Source organism: Bombyx mori, chromosome 4 (assembly GCF_030269925.1).
Source record: "Bombyx mori chromosome 4, ASM3026992v2".
Classification (NCBI taxonomy): domain Eukaryota; kingdom Metazoa; phylum Arthropoda; class Insecta; order Lepidoptera; family Bombycidae; genus Bombyx; species Bombyx mori.
Genome location: NC_085110.1, coordinates 5,685,353 through 5,709,687, shown reverse-complemented (window position 1 = coordinate 5,709,687; position 24,335 = coordinate 5,685,353). Strand labels below are relative to the sequence as shown.

The 24,335-nt window shown below is 37.0% G+C and overlaps 1 protein-coding gene across 1 annotated transcript; it reads right to left on the bottom strand.

Annotated features, from left to right (window-relative positions):
- Nucleotides 1-113: 113 nt before the first annotated feature.
- Nucleotides 114-24,082, bottom strand: LOC101744184 (uncharacterized). Its single transcript, XM_021350006.3, has 6 exons — nucleotides 23,605-24,082; nucleotides 22,777-22,886; nucleotides 7,905-8,055; nucleotides 7,404-7,595; nucleotides 6,953-7,153; nucleotides 114-334 (listed from the first exon to the last, which is right to left on the bottom strand). Exons 1-6 carry the CDS (start codon nucleotides 23,665-23,667, stop codon nucleotides 278-280), a joined length of 774 nt encoding a protein of 257 aa, XP_021205681.1. The 5' UTR covers nucleotides 23,668-24,082; the 3' UTR covers nucleotides 114-277.
- Between the last annotated feature and the right edge of the window lie 253 nt (nucleotides 24,083-24,335).

The window sequence follows — 24,335 nt, the reverse complement described above, 5'->3', positions numbered from 1 at the left end:
AGGAGGCGGTTGCCTTTATCCCTTAAATTATTTGTTTAATGTATTCGATGTTGAAAATTACCGCTACAGAAATTGAAGGAATTCAACAAATTTCAAAAAGCAAAACGATCATATATGTAGGATGTTTTTTTTTTCTATATTAAATACAAAACATGTTTCTCTTACACGCAATACGTGATTAAATTTTATCACTTAAAATGTAGTAGGTGTTCAACTTTAAGTCATAACAAAAGAAAAGTATATCAATGTTATAAATCTTTTCTCTTTAAGTGCGATTTCAAAGACGTTTCGATCCAATAATTTTGTCAGCCAACGCATAAAGCTCATCGACGGTCTGAAACAAAATAATCAACATTAAGAATACAATATGATACGAAATTATTAGTACGTAGAATAGGTTGAGGACAGGGTTCCCTTCAGATATTGTTCAATACGGTGATATTAAAGAAAGATTTTAAATCACTCAATTCAAACTTTGACATCACCAAACTTGTGTCTTGTTTTTTTTTTCCTACCTATAGATACTTACAGACAGAGTCGAGCTCCAGGTCATCGTAGAGATCCACGCTCGTCAGGAACCATGGTGCTCCGACGGCTATCCTGCAGAATCGGGATTGAATAACCTGAAGGGGTTTCAAGTGGGTGCAGACCGCGTGAGCATACACTACGCTTGACGGGGCGTGTGCAAGTTTTGTAGAGAGTTACCTTATTACGGAGGGTCAGTTTGCTTCGTCTACAAAGCATAGGGTAGAGTCGTCCTAGTATAAAGGCGGCACGGTCGCTTACTGTTTTAATGTGGGGACGGAATGTCTACACTCTGTCGAGGGTGACGCCTAGGTATTTGACCTTCGAGGCCCACGGCATGGGCTGGCCAAAGAGAGTGGTGGGGCTAACGGCGGAGGTGTTTGCGCGCCTATTAGGGAGTGGGATGCTCGAAGTGGTATTCGGAGTGCGACTCCTTTTGAAGAGCACCGCTGTGCTTTTCAGTCTTGATGGAATTCATATAGTACTTGTAGCGTTCAGGAAACATCGTGTACGTGTTCAGTAAGCCGGATCGTACAAGCCAAAAATATTTAGAAATAAATAGCTAGAAATAAATAGCCACAGATTTACCGATTAAATACTATTTGTTCCTATGCTTGTCACACGATTTAATTTATTTTATTTAGTCGCTGTTTATCTAAATGTCTTAGACTAAACAAACGATGAACTATAACACGTAAAATTAATGTAAATCTTGGAGTTTCAGTTACGTTATGGTCAATTTCGATAATCGGGCAAACACCAATTCTATGACAAAGCACGCAGCGGTTTCACTCGGAATGACTTCGTAGGGATGAGCTCTGTTGGAATCGAGGGTGGTGCGTCGTTGACAGAAGATCGTGAGTTATTTAAACCAATTCCTCAGAGTACTGCCCATAAAAAATCTTATACAAAACATAGAGAACAAATCTCTGGAGACCCAGAAGTTTTAAGCTATCTGTAAGAATACGATTACCGACAAGTCATATTTATGGAACAACATTTACTCTCTGTGTGATTGATATTATCATGATCTTTTGGTTTAATAAAAACAAATTATAATACACATTTATTATCGAATGAATTCTAGAATTAATACATTTTAAACGTAAATACGAATTACGAAACTGTTTCAAGAAGTATATGAAAGATATGAGGTATTTGACCTGACACGATTTGCCTCGGAACTCAATACCTATCAAAATCATTCAGCGTTCTCATTGTTTCTTTGCAGCTCGTTTTATTCTGATACTATGTTCCGATTACGACATTACGATTACCTTTGACCTCCAAATAGATCAAATAAACTCTTAAAACTTTGTACTTGTCATTCTTTATGTATACATTTCAGTAAATAATTTATATAAAATAGACATATTTTCTATACAACAGAAACTTTAAAAAAAACAATTGTAGATGGCTGCTACTGTCATGTAAGGAAAAATGAAAAATAAATTATTATTATGACAAAGTTCGACTTAATTTAAACTTAAATGAATGATTGAAGTCGTCGCCCGGTGCATTCGTGTCGAGCGATTCAACGGTGTTCGAATCCCGCAGTTGGATACAAATTTTTCTAATGAAATAGGTACTTAACAAATGTTCACGATTGACTTCCACGGTGAAGGAATAACATCGTGTAATAAAAATCAAAACCGCAAAATTATAATTTGCGTAATTACTGGTGGTAGGACATCTTGTGAGTCCGCACGGGTAGGTACCACCACCCAAACTATTTCTGCCGTGAAACAGTAATGCGTTTCGGTTTGAAGGGTTGGAGAAACCGTTGTAATTATACTGAGACCATAAAACTCATATCTCAAGGTGGGTGGCGACATTTACGTTGTAGATGTCTATGGGCTCCGGTTACCACTTAACATAAGGTGGGCCGTGAGCTCGTCTAGTCATCTAAGCTATAATAAAAAAGGAGAACTCTATGTTCGCGCCACAACATGTTAGCAGTTGGCATGCCACAGGTTTGTTATGTTTATTGACTTATCATGTGAATAAATATCTTATGGGTTAGAATGCGGGGGCCAGGGAGGCGGATCTCGCCCAAGCCCTGGCCCTCTAAGTGTTTCGCGTCCCCCTCATATGTCGGTCTGGGGACCGGCGAGGGGGACCTAAGAAGACGTCGTGCAAGCTGCTCTGCACGCGTTTTACGCAAGAGCATTCGGGTGATGGAAGGCCGGCTATCCTCGACCCACGCTGGTTCTGACCCAGCGGGGTATTCCGTAGGATAGCTCACTCTAACCGGCGCCATCTAGGCGGGCTCCGGATAGCCTGCCGACCGAGAGGGCTGGTGGTCGTGGCGCCGACGACCGTCAGTCCGGCGTCCCGAGGGGGAGGGTGATGGGAGAGATGTGCTCCGCACTAAACACTTCACTTTCCCCCCTTTGCCTTTTCATGAGTTCTGTCTCATGTGAGGTTTGGACGTTGGTTGTTGAGCGACAGGAGGTTTTAGTCGGTTCGACTCCGACATGCTCCGCCCGCCGTCCCCAGTAGAGGGCGGAAGTCCGGCGATTTCCTCCTGCCCAAAAAAAAAAAAAAATTTGTTAGAATAGAAATAGACAGAACTACCTATATAATAATCGCTTAGTTTTTGGGGAGATATTTGAAAGTTGCATAGAAAGATACTACATTTATTTTATACACTACTTTATTTTCAAGTCCTTAATGACTTTAGATATGTAATATGTGGTAGTATTAAATTTGGTAGGTTTTAAAATGAATGTGTTTAAAACGAATTACATTTATCATTTGCTATATGAGTCCTTTATCAGGGTGAACTGGCCGCCTGTGATAGTAATAATAATAAAAAATGCGGTATGACATATTTAACTATAACACGGGACCGTCGTTTAGGGCAAAAGCATTAATTAGTTTGGTGGAAGGTCTGTCCTTTGCTGTAGGGAGACGATAACAATAAGGTCACACCGAAATGACAATAATATGAACACACGCAACCTTCAGATTACAAAAGTTTAAAACAAACTTTGTCCAATTAATTTTAATGTTATATCTATCACGTACCTATTTTGTGTTTGACTAGATTCAATGGACAACGGGTCATTGTTATCATCAACATTTGTCTAGTTATAACTGGTTCTCTCTGAGCAATGTTATGTTACATTATGAATATGTACACGTTTTGTATCAAATGTGTCTCAGATCAGTCTGGGTGCACTATTTATCAAAACACTGATAAAGGTCACTAGTTTCAAACAATGACACTATTCTTATACATACAGTCAATATTAAAATTTCGCTTTTAGATGTTGAATTTAAACATACAGAAGTTTCGAAGTCACATAGTAGATTTGAGCGGACTCCAGGTTGTGGTTTCATTTGGCTCACGGTTGTTATATCACCTACTTGATATAAATGTTGCAGGACTTCACTTAACAAATTAGTTATGTTTTTTTTTACCGTTTCATCGCCCGCCACCAGAGCAAAGCTCATTCACACTATGTACAACAATTGCCCGGTTTGCCCCGAGGCCCGTTCCGTGCCCCCTTCAGGGGGTATGACGACCCATTTTGAATTATTGTCTTGAATTAATCTTCAGTGTGTTGTTTAGATAGATAGATCATAGATTATTTTTAACACGTTTCATCCGGCTTTGGAACTCCTCTGCACAATTTTTTTTTATTCTACTAACTTCGAGGGGTTATTCTAGATTCACCGGGTTAGTAGATGAGCTCACGGGGCTCAAATCGGGAGTGTTGCTAACACCGGCTCTAGCAAGAGTAGTGCTTCGCAGAATCTACCTTCGGATCGGTAACGGGACCCACAGAGAAGATCCGGCGAGAAACTCCCCTCCACAGTGTTCCTCGAGCGCTATGATACGTTCTCGTTCAAACCTTGAGCAGTAGAGGGTTGTTTAGTTGTGTTTAATGTTGCTGACGTTCGTGAGCGTCAGTAATTACTCACCATTTAGTGAACCGGATCCCATAGGTAACACAATGTGCATGTCGGCACCTTCCGTCACCAGACATGAGGTCGAAGACTCAGTCGAATTGTATAAGCTGTGTCAGCTCTCAAATTATTGCGTTCCAATTTGAGTATTGAGTTCCAAGTACCATAGTGGTCATTTTATTGCAATATAGACTCACGCCTTTTGAAGTCGTCGTAGCCTAAAGGATAAGACGTCCGGTGAATTCGTATGTAGCGATGCACCGGTGTTCGAATCCCGCAGGCGGGTACCAATTTTTCTAATGAAATACGTACTCAATAAATTGTTCACGATTGGCTTCCACGGTGAAGGAATAACATCGTGTAATAAAAATCAAACCCGCAAAATTATAATTTGCGTAATCACTGGTGGTAGGACCTCTTGAGAGTCCGCACGGGTAGGTACCACCATTTCCGCCGCGAAGCAGCAATGCGTTTCGGTTCGAAGGGTGGGGTAGCCGTTGTAACTATACTTGAGACCTTAGAACTTGTATCTAGAGCTGGGTGGCGCATTTACGTTGTAGATGTCTGTGGGCTCCAGTAACCGCTTAACACCAGGTGGGCTGTGAGCTCGTCCATACATCTAAGCAATAAAATAAAAATAAAAAAACGCTTCAAATTTGTTGGCGAGCGTCGGTATTGAAGTTAGGGAAGATCTCCGTTGATCGGTTAGTACCAATTGGCCGGACATATATCTATCCAAAGCAACATTTTTATTATAAAATGACTAAAATAAACAACAGATAAAACTGTCTAAGCGTTTTTATTGATGTCTGAGACTCGTGGAATCCTCGTGTTATTATCTCATACTTACTGGTATTTATAAATAAAGCCGATTTAAAGCTATCATCCGAAAAATATAATTTTATAAAGTCAAGGCAACTTTAAAGGCAATAAAAAAAGAAAATAAACCTATATGAAGTTTTGCCAATCATAAAAAAATATTCTGTATTCATTGTTTCAGGTATCAATATAAAAATTATACTAATTCGTATATTCACAAAATGGATAATTACTTTAACACAAATTTTAAGACCTATTGTTTAAATTTTGAAACCAGTTTGTTACCAGTTTTATTTGGTTCATTTCAAATCATCATAAATTTTAAAATAAAATGGTTTATCGCAGACTAGAACATCAGGAAAACAAATACATATTTTAACAGGTTTTCTATCGAATTTTTGATGGTCTGATCGTTGATTTATAATATTAATTTAAAAATATTAAATTAGGATCCAAGTTTTCAGTCAACAATATATGTGTTAGTATGATTTACGACAAATTACGATAGTCAAATTTATTGGCAGTTATTAAAACGGTATGAATTATTTTAGTACAAAGAGTTTTTTTTATTGATTGAGGAATTACATTTGGCCCGGTGGCCTTTTCAGTTTCACGAGGGCAGGTGGGCGAGTAAGGGTTCAGCCAGGAAAGTACAATGAGTGATTCTTGCACTCTTTGTTGGAGTTTACTCCTTTAGAATCGATTTACATATATAGGCCCGGGGTATGAAAATTATGGGGACCAAAATCGTACTAGCATGTCACACGAAATGCGTTATGCGCCTGATTGGCTCCTGATTGCGTGATGCGTGCGCGCGCCAATCAGGATCCAACGCGCGGCCGCGTTATCGCAGGTGACGCCGGGCTGCTGCGCCGGCAGTCCGCCACAAAGCCTCGTACTGATCGCGCGTTTCTCTCATTATTGTATTTTTGGAGTTTACTCCTTAAGAATCGATTTACATATATAGGCCCGGGGTATGAAAATTATGGGGACCAAAATCGTACTAGAGAGTATAGCATGTCACACGAAATGCGTTATGCGCCTGATTGGCTGATGGTGATGCGTGCGCGCGCCAATCAGGAGCCAACGCGCGGCCGCGTTATCGCAGGTGACGCCGGGCTGCTGCGCCGGCAGTCCGCCACAAAGCCTCGTACTGATCGCGCGTTTCTCTCATTATTGTATTTTCATATATTTGTTAGTCGTTTGTTTTGTGTCTCGTTAATTTGTTAATAATCTGTAGTGTATCGTGTTGTCGTAATATAGAACTATTTCTCGTATTGTTTCGTTTAATTTACCGACATCGTTTTGCTTGTGGCCGGACGCCGTTCGGGTTCGATTCCTGAACGTATCAACTGTTAGTGGGTTGATACCCGAATATAACCCGCTACAAATCATTTATTAATAAAGCTTATTAAATATAAACAATTCCTTCTATCAGTGAATGGACAACTTATATATTAATTGTAAAAGTGAATTATATAGATTTACTTAATTACCGCATCCACGTGTTCCGCAACTCCCGGATCATTCTCACTAGAATACGTAACTTCCATATTTTACTGTATTCAACTGACACAAATTTATATTTATATCCAGTAAACTCCAGTCGTGCGTCGGAGCGGACACACACACTTTTTTATTTCAAATAGTCTCATCAGAATTCTTGGACGCAAAACAAAACCAATTTACATACCGTTAAATTTTTCAATGTCTTAACGTCGTTAGTTTCATATTTCATGAGTGCGAATTGTTCGTCAGTAAATCGTACGCCCTTTTCTATGTCTAACTGTTTTTGTTCTTCTATTTCTTCACGACATTTAGCCAGTAGCTGTTCGGCAGTCATTTGTTCACATTCCTCTTCAGCTTCCTCGCCGGCATCTTCCTCATCCATCGACTGAGGATACAGAATGATAATCCTTGAAACTTAAGTCTTTTTAGAGAACATAACATTAATTAAACATTTAACAGTAATTAAACATACGATACTTTTACATATGATAATTTTGGAATACAATTAGACAGTGAATTTTGATTGTTTATTAATTAACACAATGCGCTATATAGGTAAACTAAAGCATAATAATACATAGAAAAGGGTATTTTAGGGGCTCGATATGAATTAGTTTGGATCTATGTAAACTTACTTGATCGAATTTCTGGGAAGCTTTCAGTTTCCTGTAATAGGCATCGGCACGTTTTTTTGATGCTCTTGCAACTTCCCTGTTAACCATTCTCCAGAACACAAATACTGGGTGGTGGAAAAGTTCAGGAGGACACTCCTTTAGCGGGGTTTTTCCAACAAGGATCAATCTTTTCAGTCTTTCCATCTCATCAAGCTGTTAAAACAACAATATTATTTATTCATCGTCTGATAATAATTGTAGCTAAATAATAAGAGGCCTCATCAACCATATTTTTTTATGGGAAGTAATGAATCTGGGTGGTCTGGAGGCCTTTTCAGTTTCACCAGGAGAGGTGAATCCCAATCCTCCCGGCTCAGCTGGGACGATTGGGATTTGTTAACCGAGAGCCTCCGAAGGAGACTTAGCAGCTCAAGTTATTTGTAGCATAAAGTAGATTTTTTGTACATTCAGATGTTTCGCAACTGCATCAGTAACGAAAATAGCTTTTCATTTTTCGCTCACCACTCTGCTAGAGATTCTTTTGTTCAAATTTTCTTCGTTGACAGCTCTAATTCTTTCTTCCAATTCGGTCATGTAGTTCTTGTCCGTGAGCCGCACCAGGTTTGATCCCATGTGCTTCTCCAGCCGCGCACGGACGTGCGGGTGGGCAAAGCTAAAAACCAAAATAAATTTTATTAGGTAATAATTTTTAAATACAGTATAAGACGCGCATATAGTCACTCCCGTCCACGTTGAGTAATGTATTTAAACTAACGCTTTCATTACAGGATCGGCCTTCCTTACTTTAAGACCAAAACGTCATCATCTTTTTTTTATGTTTGAGAGATTACCGGTGGCCCGGAGGCCTTTCCAGTTTTATCAGGGCAGGTGGACGAGCAAAGGCTCAGCCAGGAGGGGTGGGATTTGCTAGCAGCTACCCGAGCGCCTCCAAAGAAGACCTAATAACTCAAGAGCAGTTGCTTCGCGAATGAATCTACTACCAGATCGGAATCGCGACCCACTGAGAAGATCCGGCGAAAGCACGTCATCATCGTTTTGCCGCAGAAGCAGCAACGACGGAGCCACTGACTCGTGCCACACGGTATTAGGACTTCACAATTTCAGTGATCAAATGCTTGTTAATATAGTATTTTTATTAATTCGTTCTTTATCTTTTTTTATTGCATAAATAGGTAGAGGAGCTCACAGCCCACTTGTTTTTAAGTGGTTACTGGAGCCCATAGACATCTACAACGTAAATTGCCTCATACCTTGAGATATAAGTTCTAAGGTCTCAGAATAGCTACAACGGCTAACTCATCCTTCAAACCGAAATTTATTACTGCTTCACTCATTAGTTTAAAAAAACTGAAAAAATACGCTTTTATAGAAAACCCAACAAATAATAGAAAGTAAATTTAATAAATTTGAATTAAAAATATTGTAAGAAAAAATGATTATGGTGTAAAAAAAGAGTGGGGTGCTTTTCAGGATATTATCAAAATAATCCTTTTACTCACATCTGTTCATAAAATATTTATAACTACTGATACAATGCACCCATTTAATTTTTACCCATTACCCATACCCATTTAATTGTTTCAATTTTTTTTTAATATTGGGTTGTCATCGGTCCTTAGTAAGTATGCCAAATTTCGAGTTAATCCGACGTTTTGAAGGGGGTCAAAATCATGTTCAAAGATTTCGTTACATACTAAGATACATACGTCTGAAGCTAATAAAAGCGTATTAAATATTGATTACCCGCCTGCGGGATTTGAACACCGGTGCATCGCTAGATACGAATGCACCGGACATCTTATTCTTTAGGCCACGTCTTCTCATATCTATACCATTTGTAATTTTTTATTATCTTTATACGTTTCGTTCTTAAATATAATTATTATTCTGTACATCTCACGCTCAGACGGTCTAATTAGTGTCTAATTTATGTTGTAATCGCAATGGTAAATACACGCGTTAGCACAACTGACGTGACGATGACCTTTTTAAATTATAACTGATACGCGCCTACTTGAACCAGTGACCTCTCACAGATGATACGCACGTATTAAAAGTATGACATTCCGACAAAAGATAATTGACGACAAAAAAATGCGTCTTATATGCCTATTAGTGGTAATAATTTAGTACAGATAACCGGTATAGAGTTCAGCGGTTTCAACATTTTTTTACAATTGTGATCGTCAGCATTTAGGTGAAAGACTATTATATTAAAGGGGGCAAAATTTAAGCTGAACAAATTTATACTAAAGTAAACAAAATCAAAGCTAAATAAACGGCTTAATTATTTAATGTAAATTTTTACGGAAAAAGTTGAGGTAAAGTCGCAAAAATGGTTTTAATTGTGTCTCGAACTCACGAAAACCGAAGAATATACAACTTTATATATCTTATCTTTATAAATCAAATCCAAGTCAAAAACAAAAAACTATTAGAATTTAATAGTTTTTTGATTAATTGTATTAATCAAAAAATTAATTGAGTAATTTGATTAATTCGACAGACTTGAACATGACCACTACAAATGAAAAATATTGGAAACTTCGCAACTTGTGAAGTGAAAAATTTAAACGGGGGTAAAAAACTTGTCCACAGCGATAGGTAGCGGCTTGCCTGTGGGGATATCTATGATCCCCTCAATTAGATTGCTTATCCGTCTTTGATAGCAATAAAAAGTAGAGTTATAAATTTAACATCGCGATTTTGATGCAAGTCCGAAGTTAATCTGATTCTAATTCGACTTCGCATTAATGAATCGTGTTAATAGTTTTGGTTATTTAAGACTGACAATGTAAACAATTATTTGAGACAATAACAATTGTTAGGTATGTATCGTAATAAATGTAACGAAAATTTAACAAAAAAAACAAAGAACAATATTGTCAAAAAAAGGTTAGGAGCTCTAAAATTTGTGACATTTTTATCTTAATGGTGGAGTTCTATAAATTTATATTATATAAATATATATTAAATACTAGTGTGTGTAAGCATTGTGTGTATATATTGAAAGGGACCTCGAAAGACTCACCACTGCCGCGAAGAAGTATTAGAATGTTTAATGGACCCCGTCTTGAAACACAGCTCGTTAAGCGATCGTTGGAAACAACAAGACGAGGTCTAGACGGGCTGTCGTCGCCGTAAAGTTTTACTAGTTTTGACGCTAGAGGCTCGTGTCATAGTTGAAACCTTTATCGTGGCGTACGATGGAGCTGGCACGGTATGGCACGACCCCCACCGACACCACATGTAGGTACAAATTTCATGTAAAGAAGCGTTCACATTGAAATTCCGGATGCTGATTTACTTTGTATTGGAAGCAATCTCTTACAAATGTAAAGTAAGTAAATCAGTACTAACATTTCATAGCTCTAAGATTTGAGCTTAGGTGTAATCGTTCAAATATATTGCGCTATTTTTCAAGGCTTGAAATAATGCATGTTTTTTTTTTTTTATTGCTATGCGTGGACGAGCTCGTACGACGTAAATGCGCCACTCACCTTGAGATATAAGTTCTAAGGTCTCAAGTACAGTTACAACGGCTGGCCTACCCTTCAAACCGAAACGCATTACTGCTTCACGGCAGAAATAGGCGGGGTGGTGGTACCTACCCGCGCGGGCTCACAAGAGGTCCTACCACCAGTAAAAAATCACTTATTGTTCATTACTTTATAGAAAGATATTTATTGTTCTTGTTTGATATACGACGCGCCAATGCATATTTTTTTAACTTTCTAAGTGACTTTTGTAATATCTGTGGCCTTTTGAATGGCATCGAGTGGTCTGACTATGAGTAAAATAATTTAATTAATAAAATCACTGTTTTTGAAGTGAAAACTTCTTTAGAATCGTTGTGATTTCAAACCGGATGCAACGGAAAAAACGACAGGTAAGAGACACAAATACAAAAATGTGTAGGATGAAGCCAGCAAAGAATGAGACAGAAATATACATACTATTTAATACAGCGCCATCTGTGAGATTTTTTAATACTAACGTGTGTATGAAAGCTCTTGTAATGAATTTTAATTTAGGATTATACGTGAAATTAAAATATCAATTCACAGAGGGCGCTACCTTACAATTATTTACTAATGACAAAATTTTACATATACTTAAGACGTTTAGGATAATTGTATTTTAATTTTGGAAGGTTTCACTTCTACCACGTGTGAATTGCACACATGTTTTTTTTTTATATTAACAATAGTATCTACATTAGATAGTAGTGTTTCATAAATCTATGACAGCAATTTAATTCCGTAAGAAGTTGTTCTATTCTTTCTATTATGTAATGAGTGGCGTAAACACATACGAGATAAGAACATTTAGACACCGAATAACAAACGTTTTTCACATACATTTTAATTAATTGTCACTAACGATTTGCATGATTGGTATTTTCTAGATTTTTCTCGTGCTTTACATATTCCCTCGATCATTTATTGGAAATGAATCTGTTTTTTTTTATTTTTTTTATTGCCCTTGTAGGCAGACGAGCATACGGCCCACCTGATGGTAGTGGTAACCGTCGCCCATGGACTTCAGCAATGCCAGGGGCAGAGCCAAGCCGCTGCCTACCGCTTAATACTCTCCACAAGCCTCGTTTGAAGAAGGACATGTCATAGCGCTCGGGAAACACCGTGAAGGGGGGCTCATTCCATAGCCGGATAGTACGTGGCAAAAAAGATCTCTGGAAACGCACTGTGGATGACCGCAGTGGCTCCAGGTAGTATGGATGAACTGTACTCCGGTGGCGGGCGGTGCGATGATAAAAACGAGATGTCGGTATCATCTCGAACAATTCCTCAGAGCACTCCCCATGGAACATACGGTACAAAACTGTTGTGTTATAATGATAGCGGATATGTTATATTACGTTACCCTCGAACCAATTGTGTACGGTCCCTAAAATTCCGTGACAGAGCTAAATTTTCTGAATGTTATACATGACACTGATACGAGTTTGCGATTTATAGTTATTCTGCTTATTCAGTTGCATTGTTTATTGGACCGTTTTACTGTCGAAAAACTTTCGTAAATATAATCGATTGTTACCTGGAAACAAGTTTTTGGGGCGCATAACACCTACTTTCAATGGTCACGATACTCTCTGTAATTTTATATGGAAAAAGGGTGCGAAACGATGGTCGTAAAAGCGGAAGGGGAGTGGAACTCATAATTGTCATGTAGAATTGAGTAAAGTTTAGAAGCGAACTTCTTTGTATTTTATATATAGGAATCTTGATAAGGCTTCTCTCTTTTGGATAAGACGTTTTTGAAGTGGCCTAAGGGATAAAACGATCGCGGACGTTGGTCGTTGACGGACGGGCGTGTGATGGCGCCGCGAGTCTTGATTTAGTGGTGACCGCGGAACCCCCCCCTTCTGACCGGGTTCTATCTAGTTGTTTGGTGCGGTAGGGTCATAAAAATATCCTTGGGCCCGTGGTCTCAACATCTGCAGATCATCAAGTCCCATATACCCTGCGTGCCCCCTAGGCACGGACACCTCGTAGGAAGTTCGGCCCACTGCCCAAAAAAAGGATAAGACGATCGGTGAACTCGTGTCATGTGTTCAAATCTCACAGGTAAGTACCAATTTTTCTAATAAAATACATACTTCACACAAGTTCCCGACTTCCATGATGAAGGAATAATGTCATGTAGTAAAAAACAAAACCCGCAAATCAAAAACTTTAATACGTAAATTATAGTCATGGAGTAGCGTTTTGTCAGCTTGCAGGGAGAGGTACCACTAACCGACCTATTCTGCCACGAATCAGTCTGCGTTCCGATTTTAAAGATGGAACAGTCTTCATATAAGATAATTCAAACTCCGACCTCATATCGCAAGGTGGGTGCCCCCGTTCACGTTGTGATGTCCATGGGCTCCAGTAGTCACTTTACACTGGTGGATTATGAACTCAGTCGTACGAGGGCTGCACTAAAAGTATCGGGAATGGAATATTTCCACTGTTCCTGTCATATTAAAATCTTTTTAATTGAAAACTCCTTGGATTTAAAAATCGAATACCATTTATTTATTTAAAAAAAGATTCTCGGTCTAGTCACGAGGTTTTGTCAAACTTGTTTAGTCGTTGAGAAAATGAATAGACTCGAGAAAATTCAAGAGCGATGATTTATTATGACTTTCGAAGTGGTTTAACACAAAAACAGTGTGTTGACCGGATGATTTCTGCATTTGGTGATGAAACCCCATCCAAAACCACAATTTATCGCTGGTTTGCTGAGTTTCAACGTGGACGTGTCAAGCTCAGTGATGATCCCCGTCAAGGTCGTCCAAAAACTGCAGTCACCCAAGAAAACGTTGATGCTGTGCCTAAGCTGATTGAGGAAGATCGACATGTGACATACCGCGAAATTCAGGCAACTTTAGACATTGGCATGAGTCAAATACAAATAATCTTGCATGAACAATTAGGTGTAAAAAAGTTGTTTTCCCGATGGATACCGCATTCGCTCTGTGAAGAGCAAAAAGCGACTCGCGTTACTTGGTGCGTCAGAACTCTCGAAAGATTCCACGCAGGATCCTCAAATGCTGTATACAACATTGTATCAGCTGACGAATCCTGGATATACGCGTACGAACCCGAAACAAAAAACCAGTCACGAGTTTGGGTGTTCGAAAATGAGTTAAAGCCAACAAAAATTGTTCGTTCACGGAGTGTTGCAAAAAAAATGGTGGCCACGTTTGTCTCCAAAACCGGCCATGTTACGACTATTCCTCTTGAGAGACAAAGAACGGTTAATGCAGAATGGTATGCTAGCATTTGTTTGCCACAGGTCGTTTCTGAACTCCGTAAAGAGAACTGCAACCGCCGCATCATCCTCCATTACGACAATGCGAGTTCTCACACCGCGCACAGAACAAAAGAGTTTTTAGAGTAAGAAAACATAGAATTATTAGACCATCCGCCGTACAGCCCCGACCTAAGCCCTAATGATTTCTATACTTTCCCTAAAATAAAGAATAAATTGCGTGGACAGAGATTTTCATCACCTGAAGAAGCTGTGGACGCCTACAAAACGGCCATTTTGGAGACCCCAACTTCCGAATGGAATGGTTGCTTCAATGATTGGTTCCATCGTATGGAAAAATGTGTCAAATTTCGCAGAGAATACTTCGAAAAGCAATAAATAAATTTTTAAATAGTAATGTTGTGTCACTTCGTTAATTCCCGAAATTTTCTGTGCCGCCTAGGTACACCCGCCTAGATTATAAAATTAAATTACACTTAATTTAGGTAGGTGGATAAATAAATAAGAAACTTTCTGAAATATTCTATGGTCTGTGACTTTATAGTTTAAGTTGCCGAGGGGCACGTTTTACTGTCGCATTATTGTATTTCACCACGCATAGTAAAGAACTGAGTGGATTTTTATAAAAAGATTTCATAGTTTGTTCGGTATCGTTAATTGTATTTTTAAGTTGTGTGTGGTAAATTGGTATTTATGTATCTTCTTTTTCTTGCCCTTATTCCACATCAAGTACGGTCGGTGCGGCATTTCCTCTCATCATGCTGCATAGGGAATTGGCATGAGTTTTACGACCGGTCATCTGCCTCATATAACTCTTCTTGGTTTATACCTCCAGTATTATATACATTGTAACGTGCCATTTGGAGGGATATTTACTGTTTTTTATTTTGGTATTTTTTGTGTTCTTATAAACATTTACATTAAGATTTTCAAATATAAAAAATGTCCAATTTTATTTAAAAAACAAAATCACATTTTGTTAAATTATGTATAATGTGAATTTATTAAACAGCTATGTGAGAAAATTAGCTTCAGTATAGGATAGCCGATGTAAACAAAAAGAAAATAAATTGCGGGCGGGGCGATAGTAAAAAAATGAAATAGAATCAGATGATCTCGAACAATTCGACAAACTTATTTGAAAATCTCATTTGATGGCGCAAGAAATATCATTCAAAGAACGTCCATTTAGCCGCCTGTTTATTTGTAATAGTTTATTTATAAATTGGATCTGTATTGAGTAAATTATTATAATGCGAATTGTTTTGACGTGCATTGCCAACAAAACAAATTACCTACTGCTCACTCACTCTCTGTTCCAAAAAAAAAGTATTGTTTTTATAATGTTTTGCTATTTACAGGTTAATTTTATATTCATTATTTGAACGAAGAAGCAATGATTGGGAAAAAAAAGTTTTTTTACAGTAAAGTTTAGAGATTACGGTGTATAAACTCAGTAATTTTAATGTTGTGTTATACCGTAGTAAAATATCAAATCTTAACAAATTCAGTATTTTTCTTCATACCGTCTGAAACATGCGACTTTAGAATCGTACATCACATAAATTACGGACAAGTTTTAAGTATTATATATTCTTATTATAATGTCCTCCCTTGTATTATGTAAGAGTTTCTTGAGAAGGTCGACAGTATTTACCACCAGGTTCCCGTTTGGACCTATGTTATTGTACAAAAACTCCACATAATATGTAGCGGAATGGACACGAAATCGAAATTTTCAGGTATTACTAGTTAATTTGTATCACTAAAATTCTAATTTTAACATATTGTTGATAAGACACAGTTTATTTAATAAATAAATTCGTCAACCATTCTGAAAAATAACACATCCGAAAACAATATAATAATTCATTGAGGTTCCTTCATTTTATGAAAAACATAATACACGAAAACGAATGAAATTAATTCAATTTCTTTTGACCTACGGCTTCTCATTTGGATTCTATTTTTTACTAGAAGAGAGATAAAATGAATAGTGAGCAACGAATTTTATTTTCTCTAACAGTAAATTAATCATTCAAATGTTTATTCACTTAGTTGAAAGTGACAGACAAAAACAAACCGGTTTCTTTAGTAGACATTCAGACAAATGGATTTATTTCCGAGCAAAAATATATTCAAAAAATATATTATGCATTTGGCTTTCAAATACAAGAGCGATCGATTTGATTCTCAGAGCGCACGTAAATCTAAATTTAGAATTATTGTAGTGGCTGTCTAAGTACCGATCTGTCTAATATTATAACAAGGCGAAAGAGTCATCTATATAATAATACGTGAAGCAAAAACTTTGTATCCCTTTTCACGAAAATTTCGCGGACGGAGATGTATGAAATTTCCCATACTTATAGCGAATATACAATAGGAGTGCAGAATCCTAATTTTTTTTAAATTATGCATTTATAATACTTTAAATAAATTAAAAAAAACATTACACACACTACCATGTATTTGACACACACGCATATAATTATATAATCTTCGTTTATTGTCAAACTTTTGTTATTGCTTGAAGTCTGTGGTTAAATTGAGAATAGATTAATATTGTTTATCTTTACTATTATTTGTCTATGGTGTGGTTTTGGCGAAATCCTCAATTAGAACCATAATAATATTCAAACTTATAATTTCAATTAATTATAATCGAATTTCGACTACTCCGGGACAACTAGTTCAAATAAAGCAGACAAATTTCGCGGCAAATAATTTTAATGAGAGGGAATTTCTCAAATATATTTTTATAATTTTTATCTCCAACATCGAAAAATTTGCACATCATGAACTAGCATAACGATCGATATGGCTCTTAATAGTATATTTCAAACAGTAAATTCTTGTTACGATCATTTGGGTTACCTACATATATTTTCATTTCGTAAATGCTTTACGGACTTTTTAAGCGTCGATGACATAAACAGTTAGTCATGCTTACAAATTTCAAACCCAACGAGTCATAATCGAAGCTGATGAAAAGTCAAAATCGTTTCGAAAACGCAGTCTTATAATAATATCTTAACACCACGACAACGGTGACCTTGAGAAATATTTTAAAGAAAAGAAAATCTTTATCTTGAATACTAAAGAGGAATGCGTCTGTATTTTTAATAATTTTATAATTAAACAATACGATAGTATTACATGTCGGATGAGCTCATTGCAAGTTATCGATGTATATGTAAATACATAATATCTTTTGTTGTTTATTTAAATACTGCAAAATTTTACTAATTAATTTTATGAACAGTCGTGCTCTAAAAATTAATGATTAAATATAAAAATGATATGCACACGGCATCTCGATGCGACGAATGTTGATTTTTTTTTTATTGCTTAGATGGGTGGGTGGTCGAGCTCACAGCCCACCTGGTGTTAAGTGGTTACTGGAGCCCATAGACATCTACGACGTAAATGCGCCACCCACCTTGGATATTAGTTCTAAGGTCTCAAGTATAGTTACAACGGCTGCCCCACCCTCCAAACCGAAACGCATTACTGCTTCACGGCAGAACTAGGTTGGGTGGTGGTACCTAACCGACTCACAAGAGGTTCTACCACCAGTAGGTACGTAATTTCATTATTTGATTCTGAATTTAATCAGGCAGGCAGATCCGCGGAGCACACCCGCCTGTTTCTTGTAACGCTTTTAACATCACGTGTTATATGATTGATATTCCGACCGAAACACCTATCGTCTGGTTAGCCTGAAATGCTTAAATTTTTGTTCTGAATTTATTCAGTTATGGCATGTATATTCATCAATAAAACCGGAATAAAGATCATTGATGCCCATAGACACAACCCACTCAGTTTCCGGTGGTAGATTTTGCGAATCACTGCTCTTATTAGGGTCAGTGTTGGCAAACTCACTCTGTTTGAGCCCACGTGTTCATCTACAACTCCACGAGTAGCTGGAATAGCCCCTTAGGCTAGCAACGAAGACATAATTAAAAATACTTTTATGGTTTAATTATGTGTTTTTTATTGTTTTCATATGATTTCCGACATTTCGAATACTACAGTTTTCGTGGTCACAGAAGACCGCCGGAAATCGTATAAAAACGCGAGATTAAACCGTAAAAATAGTTTTAATTATATTTAAAATAGTTACTCTCACAAGTGGAATTATGAACTCAACGATTGAATCAACTAAAACATCTCGTTCTTTTACTAAGCCGTCTGCAATAAAACTGAGAGCCGTTTTATTTTTAAAAGTACTAAACGTCACGGACATTCAATGAATACGAACGATTTCAGAATTTATATTCTTCATCGTCTTCACTTCTCTACGAACATTATTTGTTTTGTTAAATGTTTTATTGAATGTTTTTCACATATGAGTATGACTATACTAGGGTATGTGAGACTTGACAACCCTGGTAAGTACTACAAGTAAATAGATTGTAGTTATATTGGGTACTAGCGACCCGCCCTCGCTTCGCTTCGGAAACATTAAAACACACAGGAAACCAAAAAAAAAAAAATAAAAAAAATAAAAAAAAGTAGCCTATGTTCATCAGGGACAATGTCGGCTTCTAATGGAAAAAGAATTTTTCAAATCGGTCCAGTAGTTTCGGAGCCTATTCGAAACAAACAAACAAACAAATCTTTCCTCTTTATAATATTAGTATAGATATAGATTTATATTTTAGGTTGTCATATCCTATAGAGAAAAATTATCACTATTATTATCTTTGTATCGGAACATCATGAGAAGAATATTATTTTTTTGTGTAAGTACGTAGTTTAAATTTTTAAAAATAAAATGGTGTTTTCTTTCGGTATTTAGTACAAAAACGATAAATATGAATTTAAAACAATGAATAAATCATTGTTTCATTTCCCATCAGCCACATAAAACAATTAACAACATCAACTTACATTTGTACTGAACTATATTGAAGATATAATTCTAACGGAAATAACTACATAAATGTGTGTACATGGATTCTTGATCTTTTACGTTGCTACGTAAAATATATTTTTTACCTTCATAAACATTCAAGTTTTCAGACAATTTGCAGTGTTCGGAATTTAAAACGCGCGAGATGTTGATAGTCTTGATAATGGTCTCGTTATGCGAATGGCGAATGAAACAAAATATTTATACATGTGGATAAATGGTAGTGCTAATGGATAAAGTGACGGGTAGGTACCACCACCCCGCCTATTTCCGCCGTGAAGCAGTAATGCGTTTCGGTTCGAAGGGTGGGGTAGCCGTTGTAACTATACTGAGACCTTAGAACTTATATCTCGAGGTTGGTGGCGCATTTACGTAGTAGATGTCTATGGGCTTCAGTAATCACTTAACACCAGGTGGGCTGTGAGCTCATCCACCCATCTAAGCAATAAAAAAAAAGGGAAATATTCGAAACATATTATTATTATGTAAAAACCCAGTCATGTCACTTATCGGAATTTAACTGTTTTTCGAGGCCTTTTGTCAATGGCACCTTGTTTTCAAATTAGCCAGTATTAATACGTTCTTAAATATACTTACTAGTGGTCCCGCAGTAGTCGAAATTCAAAGTTAATCAATTGAAATTGGAATATGGTTCTATTGTCATAGATTTAGCCAAGACTACACTATGGACGAATATGAATAAGGATAAACAATAAGAAAAGTTTGGCAATAAACAAAGAGTCTATGTGTGTGTGTCAAATAAATGGTAAGGTGTGTAATGCTTTCTTTATTGATTTAATGTATCTTTTATGCATTATTTAAAAAAAATATTAGCATTGTGCACTTCTTCTCTATTTTCTCTATAAGTGTGTGAAATTTCATACTCCTCCGTCCGCGCAATTTTCGTAAAAAGGGATACAAAGTTTTTGCTTCACGTATTAATATATAGATATTTATACATCAATTATATTACGATAGTTGAAATGACATAAATATCTGGGCTCTGGAATCTTTTTGAGAAAAAACATTTCCTGGCTTACGAGAGCACGAACGTTTTGTGGAAGTGTTACGCGCACACGTCATGTGCGTATCTCTTCATCGGCAATAAAAGCAAAAACAATACGTATATTTAGTTTATCGGTTACATGTTAACGATCGAATAAAAAGAGTCTCGGCATTAATGAGGATTCGAGATTACTAACATATGTTTAATGATCTTAAACTTCATTTATTGGATACAAGTAAATCACTGTAAAGTTGTATATGAAATTATTCGGAATTCAAGATGTAAATTTTATTGGACTTTAATTGGTGATTCACCTGATTATAGATGAGCTTCTTGTGGTACACTCAATTGGTGTCGGGTTGTCGTCGTTGTCTCTTGTTGAGCTCCGCCTTCCACGATCAGCTAAGAGTTCAATGGTCGTCCAAAAAGAGCCTTCGGAGGCGTTTGACGAAGCTCTTTGCATTTTTGAGCACGCGTGATAGACGATGCAAGTTTATTCCGTCACGGTAGAAGGTGCAATGACTGCCTCTATTATATCCCGACCCCTGAATCAAACTACAAGATACCCCTTCAGCACGCAAACGTTAATCTAAGTCTTTTATGTGAAACTTTCGTATGGACGCCCATTCAAAAAAGTTTATCGGCACTCTAGTCGTTAATTGAAGTTAATTGTTATGCTTCCCTTTATAGTTCGACGATATTAAATGAATGGAAGTTGGTTACTACCAGAAAAGATCATAATTTTGAGGCATTTAATTATAAAACATAGACTGAATTGCATACAAAATTAACATTTGATGGATTCAGCGCGCTTTTCAATTAATTGAATATAGAAGCAGAACGATGGCGAAGAGGTGTTACACAAAAAAGTTTTACTGGACAACTGACTTAAATGCAGGGAACAGCCTAGTTCCATCGGCTTCTCCAGAGGTGACCCGGATGGCACCAACGTCGCGACCGGGTCAGCCGGATGCTTGATCGGCCTTCAGCAAACTCATGAAAATAATTAGGCTCATTTTTCATTCGTCGAAATACTTTCATGAAACGAATTTGAAGTTTGTCAAACGAGGTGTTTTGAAACGAAACGCTTTGGGTTAACGTTGTTTATGGCTTGCCGTCGCGTGGTAGATCAGCGTGATGCATCACTCAATACGTGCTTTGAAAAAAATTATGTTGTTACAGACATTCAACAGTCAAAATAAAGAGGTTACGACAATTGAACTGCCGGTGGTCACGCACATAATTTGCCGTGTCAATTGTATTAACATATGATTAGCATTATATTACATACTATATTGTTGTAGCAACAATACTGGTTTACTTTAAAATTAAAAAATTGACCGAAGTCCATAGTTATCATAATTTGAATGCCGCCACCCAGCGCGATACATCAGATCGAAGAAGTCTATTATGCGTAGTAAAGCATTATACCCTACCACCGGCTACTATGCAAACTTATAATTTTTGTGCAACGATGTTATTAACAAAATACACCCATAAAAATTTTTTTTTTCGTCGTCCTCAATTTTCATTACGATAAGTAAAAAAATATTGACCATAATATTTGAGTTGAGAGATTATAACAATCTCTTGGGAAAACGTGGGTTAACGTGTCGTCAAAATTCAAGCGTAATCCACTATTCAAAATTGTACACTATCGATTTACGTTTTGGCATATTTAATTCAATGTGTGTGTTTCATCATGTTAACTGTGCCAAATCTCATTTTCTTGTGCGTAATTTGATTAAATAGGGCACAAAGATTTTTTTATTTATGAACTAATTATATGTATTCGTACGGGTAAATAATAAGCCGAAGAACATGACAGATCACGACCTATCGGTATAGTTTGCTAATGTGAAACGCTGATCGCATGGGGGTAAATGCGTTTGAAGCGTGAACGTGGTAGAATCACCGGATTAACAGCACGACGCATCAACTTGTCTACATTCGGAGAACTAAACACGAAGAGAGTATTGTTTTTTTTTCTATAAGCGAGGGGCTACTGGTGACCCAGAGGCCTTTCCACTTTCACCAGGACAGGTGGGCCAGCAAAGGCTCAGCCAGGAGGGGTGGGATTTGCTAACAGTCAGTATACTACCATATGCCTCCTCAGATTTTTTTGTTCATATCACTAAATGGGTAGACCGAGCTTACGGTCCGACATGCTCAGTTGTTACCAAAGACCATAGACATCACAACGAGAATTCCGTCGCCTATCTTAAGACGTTCTCTAATCCGGACATCCAGAAAAGATGGTGAAAGCCGAGAAACTCTCTGTAACGGACAAAGTGGAAGAACAAGGCTCTGAGATCTTGCACAACATTATGAAATCCTATAGATGGCTAGTTCTAGTCCCACCCCGTAGAGGAGAGGAACACAGAAAATAGGAGAATAGGAGTATGTCGTAATGCTTTATAACGTGACAGATTGCATGCGAATTATGTACCTATTCTTGATGACGTACATGGCTGTTAATTTTGTAAACACTTCATACTGTCAGTTTATTATCCTGCTCAAATGATAAAACGAGATAATAAATTGAGTAAGACTAATATTTATCTCGTAGTTGGGCCACGCGTCATTCGCATTTTTCCCCCGCAAAATAATGACGAAATTCGATGTGCGTTTAAAATTATAATATATTATGTATATATGCAACTCACGCATATTGTATCACTTTTGCCTGCCACCAGCGAGGCAAATTGGGCAGTTGAAATCTTTTCATTTTTTTACGGCTCATTTCGCCTTCACCTGTTTCATCCTCTCCTTCAACCTGGGTTCAAGACATACAATTGAGTTTAGAAGTTATAATAGCATAGGTGAGCAAATCGGCTTACGACAGTAGCCCGTGTTAAGCGGTTCTGCCGCCCACTATGAACTATGACGTCAATGTATCTCGTTTGCATTGAAATAGCAACTTTACTAGCATTCCAATATCATGTAGGTATTCGTCATGAATGGGATTGGTTCGCGGCAGGATAGAGAAAAGAAATCCGGACTAGAATAATACATACAAAAGTAACTTCTTACGTTTATACGCCCTTTATACGAAGTACTGAACTGATTTTGACGTTAATTGATTTAAGTAGTTATATAAATAGTTAGGCATAGGAAAAAACGTTGACAACTTTCATCCCATTGCTGAGCATAAATCTCTGTTCATGCGATATAAAGTCTAGACCACGCGGGCGAAGCTGCGGTCGAAAAACTAGTTAGTATAATATGATAAAAAAAATATTTATTATTGCAATGGATTTATAAAAGACCGGCTCGGTAATATTTTATTACCATATTTTGGAATATAAGGTCAAGTTTTTTTTAATTGATGATGTTTTGGATAAGTTAGTGTCGAATATTTATCAAAAAAAATATTAATGTTTTTGCAATTCATATTTTTTTCGCTTTTGCGCATGATTTGTTATCTTCCAGCCTTGTATTATTTTCGGAATTTTAACTGTGTTAATAACTATATAATTCATGATCAAACTTACTTGAATTTTTACTCTTTTGTCCTTATCATCCTGATCTTTTTTGTTTTCAGTTTTATCCCCCATTTTTGCTTTCAAACTTGATAATTTAGCATTAAATGTTTTTCACTTAAGATTTAGATTTTGTCTATTAATAAATTTCAATAGTATTTAATTAATCATTTCGCAAAAATTTTGTTCGTACATCGAAAAGTTGGTCTCGGAATTTTGGCAACGTCAAATTAGATTAGACGCTAACGGTATGTAATCATAGATAATAACACTGAATATTTAAACGGTAATGCCAGTATTATATTTTGAAACTTAATTATTCTTAATATTATTTTGAATAATAAAATTTATAAATAAATGTCGTTCTGTGAGATGCAGTTTTTTTTATTTATTTTTGATATTTGAAGTTGAGTACCTACCTTATGAAGCAACTGAAGTTAAGCGTGTACCTACTAGATTGTCTAGCGCCCATAGATATCATAATGTGAATGGCGCTGGTCACCTTCAAGTCTTAATCTTTATTGTAATTCTTCTTCCTATCAGTACACTCTTGATAGTGTGGTCGTGGCCATGCATCAGTCGGATCCTGCGATACCGATGCTCTCGCGATGCGACGCCATGTGGCACGGTGTTCCGCAGAGTGAGAGCAATCGTTTATATTGAAGTGAGTCACAGATTTTATGAGATCGATCCATCGTGTTGGAGATCGTCCGCGAGACCTTTTGCCCTGGACTTTCCCTTGC